The sequence below is a fragment of the Antedon mediterranea genome, chromosome 2 (assembly GCF_964355755.1).
Source record: "Antedon mediterranea chromosome 2, ecAntMedi1.1, whole genome shotgun sequence".
In the NCBI taxonomy this organism is placed as follows: Eukaryota; Metazoa; Echinodermata; class Crinoidea; order Comatulida; family Antedonidae; genus Antedon; species Antedon mediterranea.
Window position 1 is genome coordinate 15,710,001 of NC_092671.1, and position 27,500 is coordinate 15,737,500.

The following is a 27,500-nucleotide window of genomic DNA, read 5'->3' on the forward strand; positions in this document are numbered from 1 at the left end:
GACGCCACTCAGACCCTGCGAGGCGGGCGCGATGACTTGTCTGCGCTCGCTCGCCGGTCGTTCGCGTGCGTCCGTTTTTTGATAATCGAAGTGATTTGTGGCCTGGCTTTGGACGTTAGAACCCGAGAGTTTCGAACGCGAAGCGCAGCGTCCCTGTTCGGGCGCGGCCTTCGTTTCTCCCGAGGCCTTAGTCAGTCAAGAAGGTTTGTCGGCCCACGCACTCCTGTCCAGCGCGACGGGTGCGCTTTAACCGTGCAATCGGTTTAGGCTAGATATCTGGTTGATCCTGCCAGTAGTCATATGCTTGTCTCAAAGATTAAGCCATGCATGTCTAAGTACAAGCTTGTACCAAGCGAAACTGCGGATGGCTCATTAAATCAGTTATGGTTCCTTGGAACTGAGTTACCTACATGGATAACTGTGGTAATTCTAGAGCTAATACATGCGAACAAGCGCCGACCTAGCGGAAGGCGTGCTTTTATTAGGAACAAGGCCAATGCGGGCTTGCCCGCTACTCTTGGTGGTGAACTCTGGATAACTTTGCTGAACGCACGGTCTAGCACCGGCGACGGATCTTTCAAATGTCTGCCCTATCAACTTTCGATGGTACGTTATGCGCCTACCATGGTCGTCACGGGTAACGGAGAATCAGGGTTCGATTCCGGAGAGGAAGCTTCAGAAACGGATACCACATCCAAGGAAGGCAGCAGGCGCGCAAATTACCCACTCCTGACACAGGGAGGTAGTGACGAAAAATAACAATACAGGTCTCTCTCGAGGCCCTGTAATTGGAATGAGTACACTTTAAATCCTTTAACGAGGATCTATTGGAGGGCAAGTCTGGTGCCAGCAGCCGCGGTAATTCCAGCTCCAATAGCGTATATTAAAGCTGTTGCAGTTAAAAAGCTCGTACTTGGATCTTGGGCCGCCGCAAGGCGTGTCACTGCCCGTCCTGGCCTTTCTCTCGGTTTTCACCCGGTGCTCTTGATTGAGTGGCGGGGGTGACCGGAACGTTTACTTTAAAAAAATTAGAGTGTTCAAAGCAGGCCATACGCCTGAATAGCAGAGCATGGAATAATGGAATAGGACCTTGGTTCTATTGCGTTGGTTTTCGAAACTCGAGGTAATGATTAAGAGGGACTGACGGGGGAATTCGTATTGTGGTGAGAGAGGTGAAATTCTTGGATCGCCGCAAGACGACCGACTGCGAAAGCATTTGCCAAGAATGTTTTCATTAATCAAGAACGAAAGTTAGAGGTTCGAAGGCGATTAGATACCGCCCTAGTTCTAACCATAAACGATGCCGACTGGCGATCCGCCGGCGTTACTCCAATGACGCGGCCAGCAGTCTACGGGAAACCAAAGTCTTTGGGTTCCGGGGGAAGTATGGTTGCAAAGCTGAAACTTAAAGGAATTGACGGAAGGGCACCACCAGGCGTGGAGCCTGCCGCTTAATTTGACTCAACACGGGAAAACTCACCCGGCCCGGACACAGTGAGGATTGACTGATTGAGAGCTCTTTCTTGATTTTGTGGGTGGTGGTGCATGGCCGTTCTTAGTTGGTGGAGCGATTTGTCTGGTTAATTCCGATAACGAACGAGACTCTGGCTTGCTAAATAGTTGCGCTTAACTTCTTAGAGGGACAAGTGGCGTTTAGCCACGCGAGATTGAGCAATAGCAGGTCTGTGATGCCCTTAGATGTTCGGGGCCGCACGCACGCTACACTGAAAGGATCAGCGTGTTTGCCCTTGGCCGACAGGTCTGGGTAATCCGTTGAACCTCTTTCGTGCTAGGGATAGGGACTTGTAATTATTTCCCTTCAAAGAGGAATGCCCAGTAAGCGCGAGTCATCAGCTCGCGTTGATTACGTCCCTGCCTTTTGTACACACCGCCCGTCGCTACTTCCGATTGAATGGTTTAGTGAGATCATCGGATCGGCCGTGTCGGTTTTACCGTTCACGTGCCGAAAAGACGCTCAAACTTGATCATTTAGAGGAAGTAAAAGTCGTAACAAGGTTTCCGTAGGTGAACCTGCGGAAGGATCATTAACGCAATCGCAAGAACGTTTTGTCACCCGGCACGGCCGACTCGCACGCGAGTCTGCCTGGTCGTGGCTAGAAGGAGGGCCGGACGGTAAGCGACCGGCTGGCGAAAACCAATCGAACTTGGGAGTGCACTAGCGAAAACCGCCCGACCTTCCGAGGTTTTCGGGATGCTTTTCGTGGCCGCCCGTGGTCTGGTTCGGTGGCTCTGCTTGAAGGACGCGCCCGGACCGGCGCCTCCGCTCCCGTTCTTTGTTTTTCTCAAACGAAAATCTTTTTTTTGTCGCACTCTGTAAGCGTTGAAAACGCAAGTTGCGAACAATTCTTAGTGGTGGATCATTCGGCTCGTGCGTCGATGAAGAACGCAGCCAGCTGCGTTAACTAATGTGAATTGCAGGATACATTGATCATCGATACTTCGAACGCACATTGCGGCCCGGGTCCTCGCGATTCGGACCACGTCCGTCTGAGGGTCGGCAATGCGACGCATCGCGCCCGTTCCGTTTGCACAAGACGGAACGGACGTTGACCAGCGCCCGACTGAACACGGCGGCTGCACGTTCAGCCTGTCGAGCCGGGTGAATTCAGATGCAGCGTGTATCTCAGGCCGCTTCCCTCCGAGAGGAGGAGGCGGTTGGACTGGCAGGGGAATTTTACGCCCGCGGATCGAGCGCCATCTCTCTGAGCCGCGCAGAAGCATCGGCCTGGCCTCTCAACACGGCACACTAGACCTACCAACTCGACCTCAGATCGGGCGAGAATACCCGCTGAATTTAAGCATATTACTAAGCGGAGGAAAAGAAACTAACAAGGATTCCCTCAGTAGCGGTGAGTGAAGCGGGAACAGCCCAGCGCCGAATCCCCGTGCCTGAACGGTACGCGGGAAATGTGGCGTAAGGCTCACGTCCTTCTGATCGAGTCCTTCCCATAGAGGGTGTCAGGCCCCCACGGCCTGGGCCGCGTGCGGACCACGGTTTTCAGGAGTCGGGTTGTTTTGGAATGCTGCCCAAAGACGGGTGGTAAACTCCATCCAAGGCTAAATACTGGCACGAGTCCGATAGCGAACAAGTACCGTGAAGGAAAGTTGAAAAGAATTTTGAAGAGAGAGTTAAAAAGTACGTGAAACCGCTAAGAAGCAAACGGGTGTGCCCGCAATGTGGCACAAAAGATTCAGCGCGTTCGGGAGCACGTCCGTCTCTCTGCAGGATCCGCAAGAACCGGCCGAGTGACGGCTCGTGCCTCCGTCGCGTGCACTTCTTGCGTGCGTAGAGCTCACGACCGGCCGGTAGTCCACCAGAATGCCGATCGGCAGGTTCCTCCCACGGTCGTTCGCGGCCCGGGAGAGCTTATAGCCGATCTCCAGCGGCTGGACGCCAGGTTGAGGAAGGGAATCCGCGTCTGCCCTCTTTCGGGAGGGCTGGGCCGCCTGTCTCCCGCGAGTTGGATCGGAGCGGGACTGTTCTCAGTGTCGTTTCGGTGCAGCTTTCGGCTGCGCAGGTCCGGTCTCAACAGGCGCCCAGGGTCGGTCAGCGAGGTCGGTAGCCCACCTGACCCGTCTTGAAACACGGACCAAGGAGTCTAACACGCCCGCGAGTCGTAGGGACTTTGAAGCCCGAAGGCGCAATGAAAGTGAAGGCCAGTCCGTCTGGCCGAGGTGGGATCCCGTCGCTCGGCGGCGGGTGCACCACTGCCCCGTCTTGATCGCTCTGTCGGCGAGGCGGAGGAGGAGCGTGTGCGTTAGGACCCGAAAGATGGTGAACTATGCCTGAGCAGGACGAAGCCAGAGGAAACTCTGGTGGAAGTCCGCAGCGATTCTGACGTGCAAATCGATCGTCAAACTTGGGTATAGGGGCAAAAGACTAATCGAACCATCTAGTAGCTGGTTCCCTCCGAAGTTTCCCTCAGGATAGCTGGCGCTCGAACGCAGTTTTATCTGGTAAAGCGAATGATTAGAGGCCTTGGGCCGAAACGACCTCAACCTATTCTCAAACTTTAAATTGGTAAGAAGTCCGACTCGCTCGATTGGAGCCGGGCGACGAATGCGAGTGCCCAGTGGGCCACTTTTGGTAAGCAGAACTGGCGCTGCCGGATGAACCGAACGCCGGGTTACGGCGCCCGATTGGGACGCTCATCAGATCCCAGAAAAGGTGTTGGTTGATACAGACAGCAGGACGGATCAACTAGCCCTGAAAATGGATGGCGCTGAGCGTGCCGCCTATACCCGGCCGTCGGGGCAGAGGAGGTAATCCCCGCCCGGGAGGTAAGCCCCGACGAGTAGGAGGGTCGCTGCGGTGAGCGTTGAAGCGTAGGGCGCGAGCCCGCGTGGAGCCACCGTGGGTGCAGATATTGGTGGTAGTAGCAAATATTCAAGTGAGAGCCTTGAGGGCCGAGTGTGGAGAAGGGTTCCATGTGAACAGCCGTTGCACATGGGTCAGTCGATCCTAAGCTATAGGGTAGTTTCGTTCCGAGCGGTGGCGTAGGCCTCTCGTGGGTCGCGCCCCTTATGCGAAAGGGAATCGGGTCAATATTCCCGAACCCGAAGGCGGAAGTCGCTGCCTCGCGCAGCAAGTGCTGCAAAGCAAACGAACTCGGAGACGCTGGCGGGAGCACCGGGAAGAGTTGTCTTTTCTTTGTAAGGGTCGGGCGCCCTGGAATCGGTTCGCCCGGAGATAGGGGCTGCGGACCCGTAAAGCACCGCGGCTCTTGCGGTGTCCGGTGCGCTTCCGCTGGCCCTTGAAAATCCGAGGGACACCGACTGATTTTCGCCTCGGCTCGTACCCATAACCGCAGCCGGTCTCCAAGGTGAATAGCCTCTGGCCGATAGAACAATGTAGGTAAGGGAAGTCGGCAAATTAGATCCGTAACTTCGGGAAAAGGATTGGCTCTAAGGGCTGGGTCGGTCGGGCCGGGGAGTGAAGCGGGACCGGGCGCGTGCCGTGACTGGGCGATGCCTGCGCAAGCAGGGCGAGCTCGGACTAGTGCCGGGCCCATTCCGTGGACCTTCCTGGCTTGGCGGTCTTTCGGGGTCGCTTCGGCCGGCGCCAAACAGCCAACTTAGAACTGGTACGGACACGGGGAATCCGACTGTCTAATTAAAACAAAGCATTGCGACGTCCGCAACCATGGCATTGACGCAATGTAATTTCTGCCCAGTGCTCTGAATGTCAAAGTGAAGAAATTCAACGAAGCGCGGGTAAACGGCGGGAGTAACTATGACTTTCTGAAGTCTAGATCCTCCCATCCTATGGAGCGCAAGGAGGAGACCCTTCACGGTAACACTATACATACGGTGTGAGGGAAAGACCGACTTGTGAGGATCTGGGTAAAACGTCCTAAGTCTACCTTCACGAGGTAGGGGTTGTAAGCCAGTTGACTTGTTTAATTGGCGACGAACAGACTAGGGTGGCTGCTAATTAGGGCACTGTCAGCGACTCTTTTACAGATCCTGCAACGTGAATGTCCCTGTACATCCAGTTGCCGATCACAAAAGATTCCAAAAGATGGCGAATATACAGAAATGAGTACTTACCTGCATATAACGTACGACGCCACAGCATGAACTCTAGAGACGCTCCGGTGTCTTTAGATGAATGCTCGTGCTATAGTCAGTCGGGAGGCGGTGGCGCCCGTTTTCTTCATAAGGAAATAAACGACCGCGTTCGGAAGGGTGCAAACAGCCTTTCGTCCACTAAATTGCATACTGTACGGGAGTCGAGTCTGGCGCTGGGACAGGTCGATTCCGAAGGAGAACCTAGCACAAAATCAGTGCTGACAATGTCCTTCCGGCATTGTGAGTTTAGAAGTCATAAGCATTCTGTAATAGACGGGCACAACATCCCACCGTCAAGTCTAAAAGAGTTCTTCAAAATAAGAACTCCAATTGAGGATTTATCTATACCTGAGAGCGCGTAGGATATACCTGTTGTCCGTTCTGCTGATAGTAGAAAGGAGGTAGAGAACAACCTGGTTGTGGTAGTACCTGTCCCGTTGACATACTTTGTGTGTCCCATGTGTAACACCGGTTATACAGAAATAAGAAAATTGACAACTCACCTACACAAGCATACCGATGCGAGTGTACTATTTAAATGCGGAAAATGTGGGAAGTTTTCCAAAATGGGGCACGGTGCTACCATAAACTACGCCAAATGTAGTATATTGGAACAACCTACTACCGCCCAGGTGTTAGACTTTGTCTGCTCCTGTGGCAAGGCATTTAAGACCAAAACGGGTCTCTCCCAGAATGAAAGGCACCGACACCCTATCCTGCGTAATTTAAAGAGGGTGGAAGCTCAACAGGCGGAAGTAGAGGGGAAGAGATTGCAAAGGGCAAAGAATAGCAAAAGATCTAAGAAGTCAATCTGGTCAGATGAAGAAGTTGAAAAACTAATTTATCTGAACTCTGAATTTCAGGGCTCCAGACAGATCAATAGTGACATTGCTAAACAGCTGTTATCGAAAACGAACAAGCAGGTGAGTGACAAACGACGACCACTAGGGCTACTTTTTGGTCCAAAGGCAAAATCAGCTGTTCAACTCCCTGTCATCCGAGTTCCAATGCCAAAAAGACCACAGCGAAAAGAGGATATTCCAAAGGAGCCTTTCGAAGAAGCCTTAATATCTGCTACGGGGCAGATAACAAATACATAGTTGGGAAATCTTGTGCTGACATCATTTAGTCGAGCCATTGAGAAAAGTTCAGACGTGAGCGGTTACGATAAGATAAAAGGGAAGCTCCAACCAATAAGAGATTAAAAGTACGAAAGAGGAGTAACCGAAAACCACGAAGGCGGTCAGCAAAGAAGGCAAGCGGCTTTCAGTACATTCAGCGGCAGTACTATAGGGACAGGAAAAAGCTGGGAATAGAAATTCTGGATCAAAAAACGGGTGGTGAGTGTCCTTTAAAAGTGGATAAAATCCATGAGGTGTATAGAGACAGATTTTCAGCTAGTTCGGCTGAAGTCGATCTCAGTCATCTGCCTCCGCCCAAGGCAAGGGTAGACAATAAAAATTTATTGTTGCCAATTACGGTGGAGGAAGTAAATACAGCCATAAAGGCCACAAGAATAGCTACGGCTGCTGGTCCAGATAAGGTTACTCTCGAGGACCTAAAATGCAACCCTAACATCAATACGGTACTCGCTAGTCTGTACAACTCTTTTCTTATCAGTGGGAAGATCCCCAAGGATCTTAAAGAAAATCGTTCAATTTTGTTGCCAAAAGAAAGTGGCAACTCCGATTCCATAAATGATTGGCGACCCTTGACTATTTCTTCTATCGTGCTCAGACTATACACACGAATTCTGGCGAGTCGACTCCAAAAGGCGGTAACACTAAACGAAAGACAGAGAGGTTTTATTAAGGCTCCTGGATGCAATGAAAATATTACCCTGCTAACCGACATGATTCAGGAGGCAAAGAATCGTGGACAACATCTTTCGGTAGTGTTCCTTGATTTGGCAAAGGCCTTCGACACAATTTCACATGAACATGTGTTCGAGGGTCTTAGAAGGTTTGGAGTGCACGAGCATTTCATCGGTATGGTTAAAGACATGTACACCGGTACATGTACGGAACCAACGGAATGTATGGAACCACGGACACCATCGAAATGAGTAGAGGTGTGAAGCAAGGTGATCCCATGTCACCTATCCTATTCAACATTGCAATAGACCCTCTCCTGTGCGCCTTGGAGGCTAGTGGGCAAGGGTGGAAGCTAAATAACACCACAGCCTGCACTTCATTAGCATACGCAGATGACACTGCCTTGTGCTCCGACAGTTCTGAAGGAATGCGTGCACTCCTAAAGATTGTCGAACAGTTTTGTCATCTGACTGGTATGAACATCAATGCCAGTAAAAGTGCGGCGTTCTCGATAGAACCTTTGCATAAAACGTATGCTCTAAACATGACCCGTTCTTTTCAGGTCGACTCAGAAACCATACCATGGGTTGAACCAGGTACCAGTAATGGATATCTTGGAGCACTATTCGATCCTTGGAATGGCCTGGAAAAATTCGAGGGCGTATCTACATTAAATACATGGTGCAAACGTATTAACAAAGCATTTCTCAAACCCCGTCAGAAAGTGGATATTCTAGTTAGCTTCGCACAAGCTTTGCGTTTCAAACACATCTAAAACTCAAATTAAAAAGCTATACGATACCATCAGATACTGGATCAAACTGTGGCTCAAACTACCCAATTGCATATCGACGCATTTCTTGTATACCTCCGCTAGAGACGGTAGACTAGGAGTTCCCTGCTTGTCACAATCTGTTCTATCTGCAAGGTTGCATAATCTAGGCCGGTGCCTAGATTCGTCCGATCATTTTGTTCGTAGCTGGGGGGAAGGTAAAGGATTCGCCGATCGAATTCAAAAGCTCGCTACTAAATGGAAGCTGGAAATTCCACACCGAAAGAAGCTTAATCGCAAATGGAAAGAGGAAAGACAACGCAATCGGGCCGCTCAAGGATCGCAAGGCATTGGTGTAGAAACCTGGAAGGGATCGAAAGTTTCAAATCACTGGATTTCAAAACGATCATTCCTAAAAGAAGGGGAGTACATATCAGCATTGTTACTGCGAAGTAACACCTATCCTACTCGAGAAGTCGTTTCCAGAGGTAGAGAAGGAAGAGATGTGCGATGTAGAAGGTGTCTGACCACTATTGAGACAGTAGGTCACATTTCCGGTTGGCTACGTAGTGAAGGAAGCAAGAATCAGGCGTCATAATAACGTCTGCATGAAGCTTGGTCAGATAGCACATAGACAAGGTTGGTCTGTATCTTACGAGCCTACGTTTAAAGTTCCAACGGGAACTTTAAAACCCGATATTTTACTGGTTAAGGATGATCGCGGTCTGATTGTGGACCCCACGGTGGTATGGGACAATTGTAGTCGGAGTTTATCATTAGCTGCAAGGAAAAAGATCTCAAAATACAGTTGTTTGATACCACAGGTGAGGAACTCGACCGGGGCCGAACAAGTGACTGTTATACCAGTAGTGATTAGAGCTAGAGGCACATGGGGTGGCGAAAACAACGCAATTGTTAAAGCTCTTAACCTAAGAAAGTCAGTTATGGAACAGATTACCTTAAAAGTCTTGTGCGATACAATCCAATTATTTGCTGCATTCATGGATTGTTAACCATGATAAGGAATGTGTACTTGTGGTTAGTTAGGCTAGGCTAGGCTAACCTCGTCTACGCCGCCGGTTAGCCGGTGGTAATGTGTAGTTTGATGATGATTTTTTTAGTTGCCATTTTTTCCAACCTCCGTTGCTAACCGATATAGTCTGACCGTCGTAGGTATATATATGGGGGAGTGTTGTTACGTACAACAGTATAGCATTGAATGCGATGGTTATTGTACTTGTTCCCTTGGCCGACCCGATGAACGCCCGATCGCGTTCGACTGTGGTTAGGCCGCCTGTGCTCTTGCCTGTGCACCGGTAAAGGCTCGGTGAGTGACGCCGCTCAGACTCTGCGAGGCGGGCTTGTCTGCGCTCGCTCGCCGGTCGTTCGCGTGCGTCCGTTTTTTGATAATCGAAGTGATTTGTGGCCTGGCTTTGGACGTTAGAACCTGAGAGTTTCGAACGCGAAGCGCAGCGTCCCTATTCGGGCGCGGCCTTCGTTTCTCCCGAGGCCTTAGTCAGTCAAGAAGGTTTTTTTAGCCCACGCACTCCTGTCCATCGCGACGGGTGCGCTTTAACCGTGCAATCGGTTTAGGCTAGATATCTGGTTGATCCTGCCAGTAGTCATATGCTTGTCTCAAAGACTAAGCCATGCATGTCTAAGTACAAGCTTGTACCAAGCGAAACTGCGGATGGCTCATTAAATCAGTTATGGTTCCTTGGAACTGAGTTACCTACATGGATAACTGTACATGCGAACAAGCGCCGACCTAGCGGAAGGCGTGCTTTTATTAGGAACAAGGCCAATGCGGGCTTGCCCGCTCCCCTTGGTGAACTCTGGATAACTTTGCTGATCGCACGGTCTAGCACACCGGCGACGGATCCTTCAAATGTCTTTCGATGGTACGTTATGCACCTACCATGGTCGTCACGGGTAACGGAGAATCAGGGTTCGATTCTGGAGAGGGAGCTTGAGAAACGGCTACCACATCCAAGGAAGGCAGCAGGCGCGCAACACCTCCTGACACAGGGAGGTAGTGACGAAAAATAACAATACAGGTCTCTCTCGAGGCCCTGTAATTTGAATGAGTACACTTTAAATCCTTTAACGAGGATCTATTGGAGGGCAAGTCTGGTGCCAGCAGCCGCGGTAATTCCAGCTCCAATAGCGTATATTAAAGCTGTTGCGTTGGTTTTCGGAACTCGAGGTAATGATTAAGAGGGACTGACGGGGGCATTCGTATTGCGGTGTGAGAGGTGAAATTCTTGGATCGCCGCAAGACGACATATTCTGATTTCAACTCACTGCATGATATGAGACGTGAAAGTGTGATTGTAAAACTAAAGCGAAGCTTTAGCACCCATGGAATACCAAGTTTGTTAATATCCAATCCAATGGCCTTGCAGAAAATGCTGTCAAGCAAGCAAAAGCTCTTCTAGAAAAAACAAGACAGGATGGTTCTGATATCTATCTCAACCTGTTGAATCTGAGAAACGTGCCACGTGACAATGACCTCCAATCACCAACACAAAGACTTATGTCATGGACAACCAGAAGCACTGTGTATACAGCTAAACCTCTATTGAAACCTAGAGCCCTTCAAACCAAAAGAGTTAGTAATGCACTTTCAAAAAAGAGGCTGCAACAAAAACAATATCATGACAAAACTGCCAAGTCGTTGAAACCGCTAACAAAGAATCAAGTGGTAAGAGTCTTAGAACAGCCAAGATCATATGAAGTGCAGCTACCACAAACAATCCGAAGAAACAGACAGCACTTGCTTGCGGTAAAAGAACAACCACCAAACACCGCAACAGAAACTGAATCAACCATGAACGAACCTGAAGATAACACATACATGGAACCAACTCAACATAATGCACACATGACAGATGACCAAGAGAAAGAATTTCTCCCAAACATACAGACAAGAAGTGGCAGACTTGTCAAAACGCCAGCATACCTTAAAGACTATGAATGGTAACGCCATAAGGGCAGAATAATCCCTTGTTACCAGGATCGACCTTAGGATAGTCGATCCACCCAAAGGTCAAAGTTCTATTATTGCCTTCAAGAACGATTGTTGAAATTTGTTTTGTTTTTATCGTTGGTGTACAGTACTTTTCTGTAATTGTTTTTTAAATATTATAATGACAATATCATATTAACAAATGTTATTAGGCCTTAAACCAATACACCATTGAAACTGTTAAGCATATTGAATCAGTGTGATCTGCTATCAGTCACACTGATTAAATGCTATTGAAAGGAAGGAAAGATAACATCGATGTTCTTAAAGTCATTTTCATTGTTTATTAAAGTTGTTTATCATACGGGTCACGACATGCCGTCATACGATACCTCGACACGCACATGATCGTAAGAGTTAAAATAATAAACTGATTAGTATTAAAGCATCATTTGGTCTACTCATCTTATTTCTACAATAATATGGGACAAAGTTGTCCCATACTTCAAGATTTATTGATGTTGATTTCATCTTTTTGTCAATCACAGAACAAGAACCTAAGCCAATACGTGAGGCGGAAGAAGAAAAGAAAATTTACAGTTAGTTCATTATTAATTATTATGATCAATTTGGGCCATACAGTCAGTGCCAGACAATTAGATGTCGCGCAATATTTAGTAAAACGATTGGTGAATGTAATTATTTACGGTAAAACTGTAAACTTAATGGAAATTTTTAATGTAAGCATTAAAATAGACTCTAATACACTGATTTTTTTAAAGCTAGATTTTATGCAAACAGAGCAGATGCTAATAGGGTTATGGAATATAAATAATACACACATACATAAGTTGTGCACAAATCACTCGCCCTTCCCGGATGTAAAATTCATTTTAAATCAGAATATTTGTTATAATAGGTCTTGTATTTAAAAAACAAATCATAGCTATATAAAAGTACCATCACGTGGAATAGCTGCCAAATTACATGTCGACTTACAAAAGCGGCAAAACAGGAGGATGAGGATGGAGCACTGTAAATAATGTAGAAACATCGAGGAGCTCAATATCAAATGGCATGGAACTACCGCAGGAAATCGCGTTGGGATGTCAAACATAACTGAAATAAAATTCTAAATTTCTAAAATGACATAAAATGGTACATTGGATGTAAAGGATGCGTCGCGTTGTTCATGATTTTATTTATTATTAGTGCAATACCGTAACATTTTTCAATTATGCAAATTCTTTCGATAGGTTTTATTCATTCGAATTTTAACACAAATGCATGCATATTTTATTTTCTAACCTTTCTAACATATAACTGTTAGTATTAATATATTAAAAGGTATGCTTAATGAGATATATTAAAACACAGTTTACATTGGGCCTCATTTTAGTGGAATTGCATAACGGTACAACAAATCTATATATTGTCGACAAAGGTAAGTAATTTTTTAAAAATTCATATCTATATTTAGATAACTTTAGTCCATTTTTTTTAAAGCTACACATTTATTCATAATTACATTTACAATATTTATAGTATCAGTTTGGTAACCATTTAAATGCATTTAAATGTACGGTGCATTCATGCCATTGCCAGAAAACATTAAAAAAATGATGTACAAAAAAACAAAAACAACATGGGTCGCCCACGACCGTTTAGCACCTCCCTGTGGGGAAAAGCGGGAAATTCACATAAAGCGCGACCACAATCTAAGTGACCACCACAGGTTAGGCATAAAAGGACACGAGACTGTTTGTTCCCCGGAGGCACTATACCGATTATGAGCGACTCAGTAGGCCTATAATATGCATAATATTTATGTTTATTTCCCCACCCTACCTTTTTTTAGTATGTACTCAATATCATTTCTTTAGTTTCTTTTTTTAACAGAGTATTAGGATTTTAATTTATTGGTTTTATAGAGCGCGTTTCAAATATTTGGTCCGTTAATGAATATGGATCTATGACTTTATTGCAAGTCTGGAGAATGGTATGCACATTTTCGTTGAAATTCTAAGGGTTTTTTGCGCGTTCACTTTTTTTTACTTTGATCAAGATTTGACACAATTAGAGAGGTAATTTTCGAAGATGATATTGAGTCATGAAATATATTGCCTGTAACTTGTTTTTAACGGTTCGAGATAAACTGTTTTTATACAGTAGGCCTACAGACAATTCCGTTTGTATACTTATGTCTTATATTCACATTTCTTAGATTTCTCTCTGCGATGTTTCGATTGTCAACTATTCTAATATTCATGTTTTGTATGAAAGCGTCGAATTTTCTGGCGCAGCAGGTAAGAATATCGTAATTTCTTTAAAAATGCTGTGTTTACAAGTATTAAAGAGTTTTCAACTTTTTATATTCTGCCAATTAGTGACAATTTTCAAAAATGTCAAGATAAGTTACAAATTACAATTACAGATTATTTTTTCCTCCATGGTCTGACTGAAGGTCATCATCATCAAAGACTATGATGGCAGAGCAATATTTTTTACAGATCGCATAAGTCTCTACACTATTCCATGGAATGCTGTGCATTAGAGCACTACCATCTAGAATGTAGAATGTGTTAGACTATTCATTGTTTCCATATGGCATCATGTTGGTTTATTAGCTGAAAGTATTGTAAGTTGGTTGTTTCAAAAAGTGCTGGTGGATAACAAAGTTCATGTTCAAAAACTTCCTTGTTGTCACCTCGAGTTTCCTCTGGAACTGTAGGATCGATGCACACATATTTGCCTCTATGTACTTTATTGCCAGGATCTTGAATACATTGCAAGACTTTCCGTCCAAAATAGTCAATGCTTAATACCACATTGCCAATATTCCGAGTCACCTGCAGTAACTCCCGTGTCAATGGTATGAAGTCTCTGAGTCGTAACCAAATGGATTTTTTAATTGCTATTGTGTTCCTGACGTGTGACCATACGTTCTTATGTTGGCCGCTGCTGGAGTAACGCCCTGATACTATTGCGAGGCATTACATTCAGCGCAGATTTGGTCTGGATGTACTCATTCCTAAATCTCTTGTTTTCTTTGAGGCTTCTCATAGAAACCTTTTCAATCACCAGGTCTGTTGACAATCCAGCCCAGATGGTCCGAACGTCATACAACATGGAGGTCATTGTCAAACTGCTGTTGAACATCTTTGTATTTCTACTGGTTAAAAAATAGTTAAAATACTTACACATCCCAATATAAATACTGTAACCATGGCAACACAAATGCCATCTGGAAAAAATGGAATGTAGATCATCCAGAAGCAACAGGAACAGGAACTCATCTGCATCTTTAGCTGGTCATGTGTATCGCTTTGGACTGAAATGTTCACCCCAGGGTATTGTTGTTTACAGCGAAAACCACATTTTTAGCCAAAATTGACACATTATGTTGCGTTTTCCGAAAAAAATGACATGCTAAATAAAATGTTATGACTATAAGTTTGATATCACTGAATAGGAAATTTAATAAGCTTTCGGATGAAATAAATCACACTTGTATATAATGTATTTCAAATGGTTAAATATATGTAATTAATGGGGCATATTAATTTTGACTTCAAATAACCTTTATTGACCTCTGACCCCTTGACCCAATGCTTGGATTTTCGGTGACTTTTAGTATGTCGTTCTACACTTTATATGGAATTCAAATATACTTGCTTTGTTACTATTGCAATTTGTGGTGGGTATATCATTAGATTGACTGGACTATATACCCAGGGAAGAGTGATATACCTATGAGTGTGATTTTTTAGGGTTAATTAGCTGCTTGTAGGCTATTTTTTTATATTTCATTTCATTTTAATACAAACAATATTTTTCAATTCCAAATTTAAAACATTAAAGATGTATTGTCCCCCTGAAAACATTTTTTTTTTAATATTTTTGTTGAATAGGCCATTTTAATTGCACATAAAAGTTATTCACTTTGAACTGAAATTGGATCGAAAAAAAAAATGTTTTACTCGAGAAAATCGTAATTTAAAGCAAAAATTAACCAACCGGAAGCTATTTGTCTGGAAGACAAACGTGTTCCGGTTTAATTTAACCCTTGACCTGAGTTAGCTCATAAATATTCATATTGTATGGATACATCTTGTGGATGATGGTTCTCTCAACAAACAGCCAACAACGCGACGATAGCAATGCATAGAGAGAGTCGAGTAGTGACGCGAGACGATCTTGAAGAAAACACGAAAACTATAGCTAGCAGAATACTAAGTAGAACTGCAGTTGGTAACTTTGATGTTGAATCTTATTCATTTAGGTGAGTTTTTGTTTCGCTAGCAGGAGAGGCCTAGCTAGGCCTAGGCCCTAGGCCCGAGTTTTCTGCTACTGTATACTAGTCTACTACATACTAGTAGGCCTAGTACTAACTAGCACAACCACATGGCAGGCAGTCTCGAGTAGCCTTACTGCTGCCTCCTGTTTCTATAAGTAGAGGTAGTAGGCCTAGGCTAGGCAGTACACTACTAGCTAGGGCTAGACCACCACCAGGAGGGATGTATTTTTTTTTATAATTTTGTTTGGCATCCTGATAAATTGGTTTAATTTGTTAGGATTTCAACTATCTATTCTGCAGAGAAAATTACCAAATAAATCTAAATATTGTTTTGAATGTTTACTGTACAGTATTTTAAAAATATTTTCTGCATCAAATGCAATAGGTTCAAATCAACATTTGCACAATTAACCATTTTATGCAGATATTTGACACAATTTTCTTCTTTTTTTTCAGGTATTAACATTGATTGAACAATAAGAGCAAGTGAAGTAGTGAGAAACACAAAATGTATCGGCAACATTCACAATTTATTGAAACATTTCTTACTATTAAAATGACACTTTGTAATGGATATGAGCGATCTTAGAAGACTATAGCTGCCGTAATTACTGCCACAATCAACACATTGATATTAGTAGACAAATTGACACAAAAAACAATACAGGAATTCAATAAGATATACTGTAACTGTATATAGGCCTATATATATTTTTTATTAACTCCTTTTGCAATGTAATATTTACAGTAACATTATGAAGTGTAAGTAAAATTGAAGAATTTATTCTGTGTACTGTTGTAGTAGTATTTTTTATTTATTGAATGTTATGTTTACAAAATAATATACTGTACAAATATTATTGCTTTATAAAAAAAATTATACAACATTTTACAAGCTGAACAGGAACATATTGGCCGAATGCAGCATCACAAATATTTTTCTTGCAATATCCAATCATATACAGAGTCTATCATCAGTTGTCTTTATGAAGTACAAATGTGACCTCTGTTCCAGTCTTTATCAGCTCAACGTCTTTAAATAAAAATGTTTAAATAATGATGTATAAATAAGTTAAATATTTCACAAAATCTAAAGTTTTTAATTTCGGCAAAGTACGAAAACCTGGAATTTGGTATTTATAAATAGGTCTAGATCATGCACATTTAGTGCAAAATGTGGGCTAGTGAAATTGCTTGCTTTGACAAATAAGTACACTAACTTTCTATGGTAAAACACATTACAACTAAGACTTAATAAAGAGAAAACAAATATTTGACTTACTACAGTACAGAGTTACATGGTAAAGAACAGTAGTTTGTGTGGTAAAATGGCTAAGCTGGCTTTTCCCCTCTGTCTACTTGTACAGTGCTGCTGGAGGAAGGTTCTCAACTTCAGGCTTGTAAGTTGTATTGTAACCATTTTCCCTGAAAAAATGTTTGTTTTATTTTTATCATAAAAACTAGTTAAACAAGATTCAACTGTAAATTATGTATATGGTACAGCAGGCTGGCTGTATTTTCGGATTGATGGCCTAGCCTAGGCCAGTCTATGAAGAGTACAATGTATAGGGCCTAGCTGGGCATTTTCTGCAGAGACCCGATTGTCCCAGCAGCCTGCCTCCTCTACTACTACTACTACTACTAGCCTAGGCCTATGCATGTATTATTCTAGGCCTAGCCCTGAAAAAATCCCAGGCTAAGTTAATTAATTACCTTCCTGTTATTACAAACGTCTGTCTAGTTTGCGTTATATATATAATTATTATATTTAAAATAACCGTCTAGGCCTACTTACCGACAAATTAACAGCTTAGCTTTACATACGATCAGGGGAAACCCCCAGTCGAGTCGCGTCGTCGATCTGTGGGTGTTGTGTACACAACGTGCATCATCCATGTTTGTTAGATCAGATCCCAGCTGTGTCGATGCTCATTAACATATCATGCATATTTATGAGTTAGCTCTATCGGCCTAAATTTTGAGCTGACAAGTTGGGAAAATTGATTAACTTATTTTGCTTTTTTCTTAGCGAAATTAATAATTTTTTCGGATTTTTTTTCGGCGAAAGTGAACAACTTTATTATAGCTACAATATGGTCTATTCAAAATTTGATTTAATTGATCTTCATTTTTTATGTTTTGGGGGACAATACAACTTTAACAGAAATTTAAAGATTCTATAAAGCTTACATAGACAGTTTTGAACATCACTCGCATTTCCCGGATGTAGGAACTATTACCGTACCGTAGCAAATTGAGTTGGGATTTCAGGCAGAACTCACTGATTCTAATCTCTGACATATAAATTGTATATAATAAATCTAATAAATAAAGATCAAAACTATATGTGGCTTTTTTTCTTATATTTCTATTCATAAACTTATTACAAAATACGACTTGAAAACCTGAGTCAACTTAATTGTTTGCACTGTGTACTAGAGAGTCACTCTTGTTTTTAAAATATTTTTTTAGTCGCGTGGACGCGACTCTATATAATAGTTCACTATGTCGGTCGGTCTGTTTGTCGGTCTGTCTGTCGGTCTGTCGGTCTGTCTGTCGGTCCGGTATCACTATGCGTGTTATCGCTTTCTGACCTTATCTTGATATCAGTTTAATCTAGCTAAGTCAATTTTTCACAGTATATTCCTTATGGCCAGGAATCGATGTGGTTATGTTTTCACGGTGCGCAATAAAAAATTACGCGGTCTACGCACGATTTAACGAAATCACGTTTGTAATCATATCTTCACAACCATGAATCACAATTAAATAAAATTTGGTACTCATAAATTTCAGGGCATAAATCATCATATGGCAATACAATTACGTGCGTAGCGCATGTAACGCATGCGTACGCGCGCTTAAAATTTTCAAAATTTATTTTCGATGAAATAAGAGTACGTTTCGGGCAATTTTAAGCGTTTACAAAATTGCCATGAGTGCGCAGATTTTTGCGCGCGCACTGCGCGTTAAATGTTATTACACACTCTTTTTGCCCGATTTCTGTTTTCTTGACTTACTTTTCAACTAGAAATTACGTTATACGAGCACGTCAAAAGTGACAGGCTACGCACGTGTAAATTAAAAAAATATAAATGTTTTTAAACATTTCAACATTTTTAAACATGTTCAGTAATTTCGGTCAGTATAGTTCACTATGTCGGTCTGTCTGTCGGTCTGTCTGTCGGTCCGGTATCACTATGCATTGTATCATACGACTTAATGGCTGTTGGCCTTGTTTTAAATTACCTCAATCGAATTAAAGTGGGAAGCGCAAACATCATCGATAAATATTGATTGTCAGCATATGTTGTTTAGAAGAGTCACCTTCTATAAAAAAAGGTTGTTAAACAAAAAATAAATGAAAAAAAAAGAATAATTAAATAATAATTAATTAAAGAATAAATGGTATGTAATTTATTTGGCGTTTTATTATTCGAATTCTAAAACAGATGTATGTATATTTGTATTGCTAATCTTTCTATTATAACAGTTAGTGTTAATATATTTAAACTTATGCGTGATGAGATAATAAATACCAGTTTACATGGTCCACACCTTTTAGTCTACGGAGAGCTTGCGTAACTATACAAATTACCTGTATTAACGACTAAGGTGAGTAAACATTCTATTCAGATCTAATTAACAGTTTACATATTTACATTATTCTATGTTTTCAATATTGTTGTATTTGTGATCTATATTGTCATCATTCTTAACTTTTAAAATATTTGTTTTTCTTCACTTAATCCTCTTAATATAGACTTCTTTCTCCAAGATGTTTCGATTGTCAGTTATTCTATTTATGTTTTTGTATGTAACCGTCGAGTTGTCTAGCGCAGGTTAGTGAGAGTTACAGTTAAATCGTATTCTGGCAATTTAGACATAACCTACCAAAAGCTGAGGTTCGGTCAAGATGATTTACTGATATTATTATACATATATACGTATTTGGCCTACCTGGTCCAACTACTGAATAAACCGAAGGTTTGGTATAATAATAATAATATTAATTTGTAGTTAAATTGATTAATATTTCACATTTAAAATGTTACCTTTGTATCGCTAGCCAATCCATGTGATTACGGTGATGTGGAAGATGGAAATGTTAAATGTAGTAAGTCTTTACAATGATTAATCGTGTAGTCATATTTTGTAACCCATCCGCGGCCGTCGACGCACTACATCAATTTTTCTTTTTCGACCTTGATGGGAGCAAACATTGCTTTTCGCAATCATGTAGGTGCCTAATAAAGTATGGACCAGCATTAATCATATCTTTGATTATCTTGATAATAAAAGTTCTGTTATTATGATTTTTATCTATGTTTTTATTCTATTAGTCAATCCATGTGATGAAGGGGACAAATGTTTGGAATTTAGTAACACGGAATGTATGTTCATATATAGTATTAGTAGCATTGGATGTCAATCGATTAGGCGACGAAGTGATGGTGGTAAGTCGTTATAATGGTAATGAATAGGCCTATATAATAATATAGCCACCATCAATAGTCCCCTGTCAATGACAGGAGACACTCTTATATAATATAATAATATAGATATTTTTTCGATAGTTCTAGCTTCATTGATGCCGACTTTTTTTTTTCATAGGAGATCCATGTGAGGGCGACCCATGTGGGCAACACCGATGTCTTTCCGAAGATGGATTTTATATCTGTATTGAGTCACTTGGAAGTAAGTTGTTCATATGTGTAACAACCTCTACTGTTGGGCGTAGGTTTCACTTGAACGATCAAATAAACAATCTCAGACAACTTGTAACGCATCAAACACTTTATTCAATTCTCAATGGCGATGGCCATGGCAACTTTCCGATGTGATGAAGATCACGAAAATGACGCTGATGATGATCAGCTATTGAATAAAGACTGACTTTACTGATGGTGATGATGGTTTCAAGTTTGTATCTCTTCTAGATAGACCTACGCATAGAACACATTATCTTTGTGAGCGGACATATTAGACAACTTTTAATTATAGAGGGCGCTAAACTAACAGGTGACCCAGAGCCATATATATAAATATAATTATGGCTCTGAGGTGACCGTAACATCCCGGCCCCTTAAAGGCGATTAAATCGAACCTTTACTATATATATACATATGTTACGGGTAACGACAAACAATAAAAGGTAATAAGTCAATAAGTCTCTTATAAAGTTCACATAAGTCAAAATTCAAATATATCACTGGCAAACATCTCACAATGTGCATGTCTAATCATTTCCGTTGACTTCTAGAAGTATGATCTTAGTGATTGATCTTACTAGAGTTCCAACCGACGTTTTCAATCTCACAGAACGCACCATTCCATCTGAATCATTCTGGAGCACTTCTATCACTCGAGCAAGCGGCCACGAGCATCGTGGAACCGATGGGTCATGAACCAAAACACAATGTCGCCATTCGCAACATTCTGCTGTTTCTTACACATCTGACGCCTTTGTTATTGGTCTCCCATTCACTATCGTTTCGACTTCACAGAAAAGCGTCTGCAATGTTTCATCGTTGATTGTTTGTTCTTCCATCAGCGAGCTGAGCACCTTGCGTACCGTGCGAATGCATCTTTCCCAAACCCCGCCTTGATGGGAAGCTGCCGGAGGATTGAATTTCCATTTCACGTGATTCTCCTAGAGGTACTGGTGTATCTGTCCTTGATTCCAATCATTAATGGCCGACCAAAGCTCCATAACAAAATTTCTTCCATTGTCAGACCGGATATGCTTCGGTACGCCTCTCCTAACGAAACGTCGATAAGCATTTAAGAATGAGTTTGTGTCCAATGATGATGCGACTTCCAGATGCACTGCTCTGATTGATAAGCAGGTAAAAATCACTCCATATCTTTTCAGTACTGATCTAGCATTTTTAACCTTAAATGGTCCAAAGCAATCAATCCCCACAAAGGTAAAAGGCGGGTGGGCTGGTGTAACTCTCTCAGCTGGCAGATCAGCCATTTTCTGATGTGCTGTCGGAGCATTTCTTCTTCTGCATTGAACGCATTTCCTACTGATCCCTTTGATCATTGTTCGTCCTCCTACTGGCCAGTAAATTTGCCTCAGCTCAGATAGAACATGATTCACGCCTGAGTGCCCAGTACAGTTGTGGTAGTGTCTTAAGATGAGTATAGTCAGATCACTGGACTTTGGTAGTATGATTTGATGTTTCAGATCTTCACTAACATTGGCCATACTCAGTCGACCTCCAACCTTCAATACACCATTTTCTAATTTCGGGTCCAACTTAATTAGTGGACTAGTTGACTTTATTGTCTTGCCTGTCTCTAAGCTTCTGAATTCCTCAGAATACGAACGCTTCTGGGCACGTCTGATGAGTACCAGTTCTGCCTCCTTCAGTTCATCTACTGAGAGAGGTTCCACTCACTCAGTGTCTTCCAACTTGAAAACTGTGAAGTTACGTTAGTTTATCCAGAGTGGTGTTGATTTCTGCCACAACTAACGCTGTTACGGCCTTCACTTCAGGGTCATTCATTCTGAGGGCGAGATCGTCTGACATCTCTGGCCACTAGGAATCATTTTGTGTGCGAAAATTTTGAACCGCAATACCACATTTCACTCATCATCATTTCCTCTGCCGTCATCCCACGGGAAGCTAGGTCGGCCGAATTTTCAGCTGAATTCACGAACCTCCATTGGTCCTTGTTCGTCCTACTTAGGATTGCCGAAACTCGATTTCCCACGTATGTTTTGAACCTGGTTTTGTCGTTGCTCAGATATCTGAGCACACATGTGCTGTCGGTCCAGCACACGGACTGGTCAATTTTAATTTCCTTAAGCTCTTCTCTTATCATTGTGTCCAAGCGTGCTGATAACAGTGCAGCCTTCAACTCCAGTCTGGGAATTGTTTGAGCTTTAAGAGGAGCCAATCTGGACTTTGCTGCAACAAGGGTGCGGTTTACGTTGCCAGATTCATCCTTCTGGTAGAGATATGATGCTGCTCCGTAACTTGTGGATGACGCATCTCCTAAGCTATGCAGTTCACGACGTACTACGGTCCCAAACTCTGCAGATTTGTAGCATCGTTGAATTCGAATAGTCTCCAACTTCTTCAGATCGGATAGCCACTGTTGCCATCTAGTCTTATATTCAATTGAGATTGTTGAATCCCAATCATAACCAAGTCGACAGAGCTCCTGCATCAATAACTTTGCCTTGAGGATAAACGGTGATACCAGCCCTAACGGGTCAAATACAGACGAAACAACTGACAGGATACCCCTTCGAGTCGCAGGCTTTGTTGTTGGAGATATGGTATATCCCAAGCTATCTTCACTGACAAACCAGCGAACACCCAAGGCACGTTGCTGGTCTCCACCACATAAGGAAACTGAGTTTGGATCTTCCTTATCTCTCAGCGTGCTCACTAGTTTACTCGAGTTTGAAACCCATTTCGTCAGGTTGAAGCCTCCTCTTGCCAGCAACTGTTTTACTTGAATGGCTATATCAATAGCACATTGTTCGTCGTCTGTCGCATATAGAAGACCGTCAACATAAAAATGCCTATCTGCTATCTGCGTGATTATTGGATCGTAGTCCTTTCCATGGTCCTTTATCGTTTTCTTCAACGCAAAGTTGGCGCAACTTGGAGATGATCGGACACCAAACAGGTGCACTAGCATCTGGTATTCCTGTGGGGCCTTCTTCAGATCTCCCATTTCCCACCACAAGTAGCGGAGAAAGTCTGAGTCCTGTTCCTTTACCTTGACCTGGTAAAACATTTTCTCAATATCGGCACAAGAGGCAACTGGAGAGCTACGGAATCTCATTAAAACTCCAACTAATGAATTGGTAAGGTCTGGTCCCTGGTTTAACTTGTCATTTAGGCATACTCCGTGAAACTTGGCAGAGCAGTCAAACACAACCCTTAGCTTTCCCGGTTTCTGCGGGTGTAAAACTGGGTGGTGCGGAAGATACCATTTTGGAATTGATCCATCGATGACCTCCGAAACCTTCCTTGTCCACTAACGTTTCCATAAATTCTGTGTACTTTCTGTGGGTGTCTGCAACGTTTCGAGTCGGCGCTCGGCCAATACACGATTGTTTGGTAATGTTGATGGGGAAGCCTTCCAAGGCATAGCAACATGGTAATGTCCATCATTGTATGTCACAGATTCCTCCATACTTGTTAATGCCTTCAATTCTTCTAACCGCTTCAAGTCTTCCTGTCTTCTAGCCACAGATCCCATACTACTACGAGAATTGGATGTCTTTGCCTTCCCTGCCACAGGCTGTACTACTTCCTTCTGCTTCCGACTTTCTATTTTCTGCATAAACAGTTTTTTCACAAAACCAATCATTGTCATGATCTTTCAGGGCATCTTCGTTAAGTGTGTTGCAATATTGGTCATTAGCCAGGATGATTGCTTCATAAGAAGTAATCCACTTTGTGTATCGTAATCTTGATTCTGTCACTGGCGGATTCTCATTCATATAGTTTCTCAGCTCCTCCGAACCTTTCTGTAGGTTCTTCCAGGCTATACCAAGAGCTTTATACTTCATTTCGGTAGCATATTCTTGTCCCTTGATAGTGGACTTGCGTTCTCGTTCATCTGATAACGCCATCGTACTTTAGAATATAAACTTGAAACTGTAACAGCCTCTACTGTTGGGCGTAGGTTTCACTTGAACGATCAAATAAACAATCTTTAGGTAACTTGTAATGCATCAAACACTTTATTCAATCTCAATGGCAATGGCCATGGCAACTTGCCGATGTGGTGAAAATCACGATAATGACGCTGATGATGATCAGCTATTGAATAAAGACTGACTTTACTGATGGTGATGATGGTTTCAAGTTTGTATCTCTTCTAGATAGACCTACGCATAGAACACATTATCTTTGTGAGCGGACATATTAGACAACTTTTAATTATAGAGGGCACTAAACTAACAGGTGAGCCGTACCAATATGACTGTGATATAGATTTATGCAATCATCACGGACTCGATACTTTTGTTTCATTGATTTTAACCATCCTAAAGTGGAACCCCTCTTTTGAGCACCCCTAATAAGGAAGAAGGGGACAGTTTATGGTGGTTATATCACAAAACAATAAACGACCAACCACAATTCAGGAAACATTCCTCAATAAGGGAGCAGATTGTTTTATTCCCGAAGATAAGTCTCCTTAACAGTGGCTCTACTGCATAAAATAGCCTAATAAGCTTTAAAGATGATGATGATGATGATGATGATGATGATGATGATGATAATGATGATGATGATTATGATGATGATGATGATGATGATGATCATGATGATCATGATCATGATGATGATGATCATGAAGATGATCATGATGATGATCATGATCATGATGATGATGATGATCATGATGTTGATGATGATGATGATGATGATGATGATCATGATAATGATGATGATCATGATGATGATAATAATAATAATAAAAATATAACAACAATAATAAATATAACAACAACAACAACAACAATAACAATAACAACAACAATAACAATAACAATAATAATAATTTGGATCGATTAATATTTCACATTTAAAATGTTAATTTATTTATTTATTTTTATTTTATTTTATTTCATCAAAAAAATAATAATAATTTTACCTTTGTATCGCTAGCCAATCCATGTGATAACAGTGCATGTGGAGATGACATGTGTCTGTTCGAAGATGGAAAAGTTAAATGTAGTAAGTCTTTACAATGATTAATCGTGTTGTCATATTTTGTAACCCATCCGCGGCCGTCGACGCACTATGTCAATTTTTCTTTTTCTACAATGATGGGAGCAAACATTGCTTTTCGCTAATCATGTAGGGGCCTATAAAAAGGATGGACCAGCATTAATCATATCTTTGATTATCTTGATAATTAAATTCTGTTATTATGATTTTAATCTATCTATGTTTTTATTCTTATTATTAGTCAATCAATGTGAAGAATGTTTGGAATTTAGTGACACAGAATGTATGTTCATAGATAGTACCCTTCGATGTAAATCGATTAGGCGAAGTGATAGTGGTAAGTCGTTATAATGGTAATGATATATTATACAGATATTGACTGCTTAGAGGTTAAATATAAGATTTGACATCCCCGAGGGAATGATATTAAGTTCGAGGGAATATATATTTCCCGAAGCGCCAGCTGAGGGAAATATATATTCCCCGAGAACTTAATATCATTCCCGAGGGGATGTCAAATCTTATATTTAACCGATATAAAAGGCAATATCTGTTATATTATATAGCCAAGAACAAGTCTGCTGGGTTGGGTGAAGCTAGGCTAGGCCTCCTATAGTATTTGTATTGTATTTAAAACAAGCCTGCCTAGACACCTTACCTTGCGAAGAATAATATACAGATAATTACTAATTAATGATTCCTTGGCAATAAAATATTCACTTAGGCCTAGGTCGTTTAAATTAACAGAAGAATTTCCATCAATAAGCCTATTAGTATTAATAATAATATTATCTTCTCTCGATCTTCGAGGAGCCGAATCACCGGATGTTCAGCGCGTACTAGTTACTAGGTTACTACCGTGAGTATTGACCAATCACAAACGGTGTTTCATCACATTTAGGGTGGACTTATAACAAATGAGGGCGCTATGTATGCATAGCTTAAATAGTTTAGAAGATTAATTTCTTCAAGCAAATTCCGTGGCCCAGCGGATGAAACGTTGTCTTGCGATGGAGTGACAATTCCACCCGAGTTCAAGATCGAGTAGATGACTTTTGTTTATTTATCGGCAAACTCGAGTGTTGCACACGAAAATTACACAGTCAATATCATCGTACTCGAGAATTTATATGATTAATGACAGGGGACACGATTATTACGCGAAAATTACACAGTCAATATCATCGTTCTCGAGGATATATACGATTTACGATCCTCGCAGCGGTAGTCATGTGATGCAGTTTCAACCAATCACGTTCGCGTATTTACATAGCCTATGTAATATAATAATATAGCCACAATAGTCCCCTATCAATGACAGGAGACACACTCTTATATAACGTTGATATTTTTTCGATAGTTCCAGCTTCATTGATGCCGACTTTTTTTCATAGGAGATCCATGTAAGAAAGACGACCCCGACGACAACCCATGTGGGCGACACCGATGTATTTCCGAAGATGGATTTTATATCTGTTTTGAGTCATTTGGAAGTAAGTTGTTCAAATCATAAAGTGGGACCCCTCTTTTGAACACCTCTATTTAGGAGAAAGGGGACACTTTATGGATGTTATGTCACAAAACACTAACACGACCAACCACAGTTCAGGGGACATTCCTCATTAAGGAGGGCAGTTGTTTTTTTTAGTCCCTAAGATAAGTCTCCTTAACAGTGGCTCTACTGAAATCAACATGAGTGGCATGGAGTTGGTGATTGATGATGATAGATTGAATTTCTTGTAGAAATAGTTATCTGTACATAACGGACTGCCAAGTGAATACATTGATTCTGTTCTTATTACAGCCTCATTGTTTGCTGGCATGCAAGACCATAACAGGGCTAATGGATAATAAAAATAGACGTTTCGAAGAAGTAGAAAATAGATTATAGAAATAGATTATTTAGTATGTAGGCCTACGTTTTCCGGAGGTAATTTGTGTCTTCAATTTTTTTCGGTAATAAATAGTTAAACTGCGATATAACAAATAAGATTAATTGTAATTTATATTATGGATGTATAGGCCTACAATAAAAATGTCTCAAATAAAACTCTTTTATTATTTTCTATTCATTAGACCCGTCTAATATTCCTAGAATAAAAAGAATGTGCACATGCCGCCTAAAATCAAGAACTGCTGATATTTTATGATTCTTTCATCCATATTGAAAGAGATTCTTGTTTATTTACTGCTTAATGGTAACATTTCAAGTTTCATTTCAGCTGACTTAGGCAGAAACACAAAAAAACGATCTGAGCATGTGCAAATGTATATAAAAGCACCCAGATAATGTACAGAGGGCAGTATAAAGATATAAGCAGTGAGTTAGGCAGATCATAAGTCAGCT

The 27,500-nt window shown here is 41.8% G+C and overlaps 1 protein-coding gene, 2 long non-coding RNA genes and 2 other non-coding genes across 5 annotated transcripts; 4 read left to right on the top strand and 1 right to left on the bottom strand.

Moving 5' to 3' along the window:
- Positions 1–273: 273 nt before the first annotated feature.
- On the top strand, positions 274–2,048 carry LOC140041885 (small subunit ribosomal RNA). The gene has a single exon (XR_011843452.1). It is a non-coding gene; the product is annotated as a small subunit ribosomal RNA (ribosomal RNA).
- A 314-nt stretch (positions 2,049–2,362) lies between these two features.
- On the top strand, positions 2,363–2,518 carry LOC140041255 (5.8S ribosomal RNA). The gene has a single exon (XR_011842868.1). It is a non-coding gene; the product is annotated as a 5.8S ribosomal RNA (ribosomal RNA).
- Positions 2,519–15,062: 12,544 nt separating this feature from the next.
- LOC140039710 (uncharacterized) lies at positions 15,063–16,227 on the top strand. Its single transcript, XR_011842561.1, has 2 exons — positions 15,063–15,428; positions 15,900–16,227. It is a non-coding gene; the product is annotated as an uncharacterized lncRNA (long non-coding RNA).
- Positions 16,126–17,366, bottom strand: LOC140039709 (uncharacterized). Its single transcript, XR_011842560.1, has 3 exons — positions 17,239–17,366; positions 16,726–16,868; positions 16,126–16,476 (listed from the first exon to the last, which is right to left on the bottom strand). It is a non-coding gene; the product is annotated as an uncharacterized lncRNA (long non-coding RNA).
- Positions 17,367–19,036: 1,670 nt separating this feature from the next.
- LOC140039711 (uncharacterized) lies at positions 19,037–27,269 on the top strand. Its single transcript, XM_072085329.1, has 9 exons — positions 19,037–19,058; positions 19,207–19,285; positions 19,513–19,560; positions 19,787–19,900; positions 20,058–20,141; positions 25,091–25,159; positions 25,395–25,490; positions 26,548–26,646; positions 26,958–27,269. Exons 2-9 carry the CDS (start codon positions 19,222–19,224, stop codon positions 27,002–27,004), a joined length of 621 nt encoding a protein of 206 aa, XP_071941430.1. The 5' UTR covers positions 19,037–19,058; positions 19,207–19,221; the 3' UTR covers positions 27,005–27,269.
- Positions 27,270–27,500: the final 231 nt, after the last annotated feature.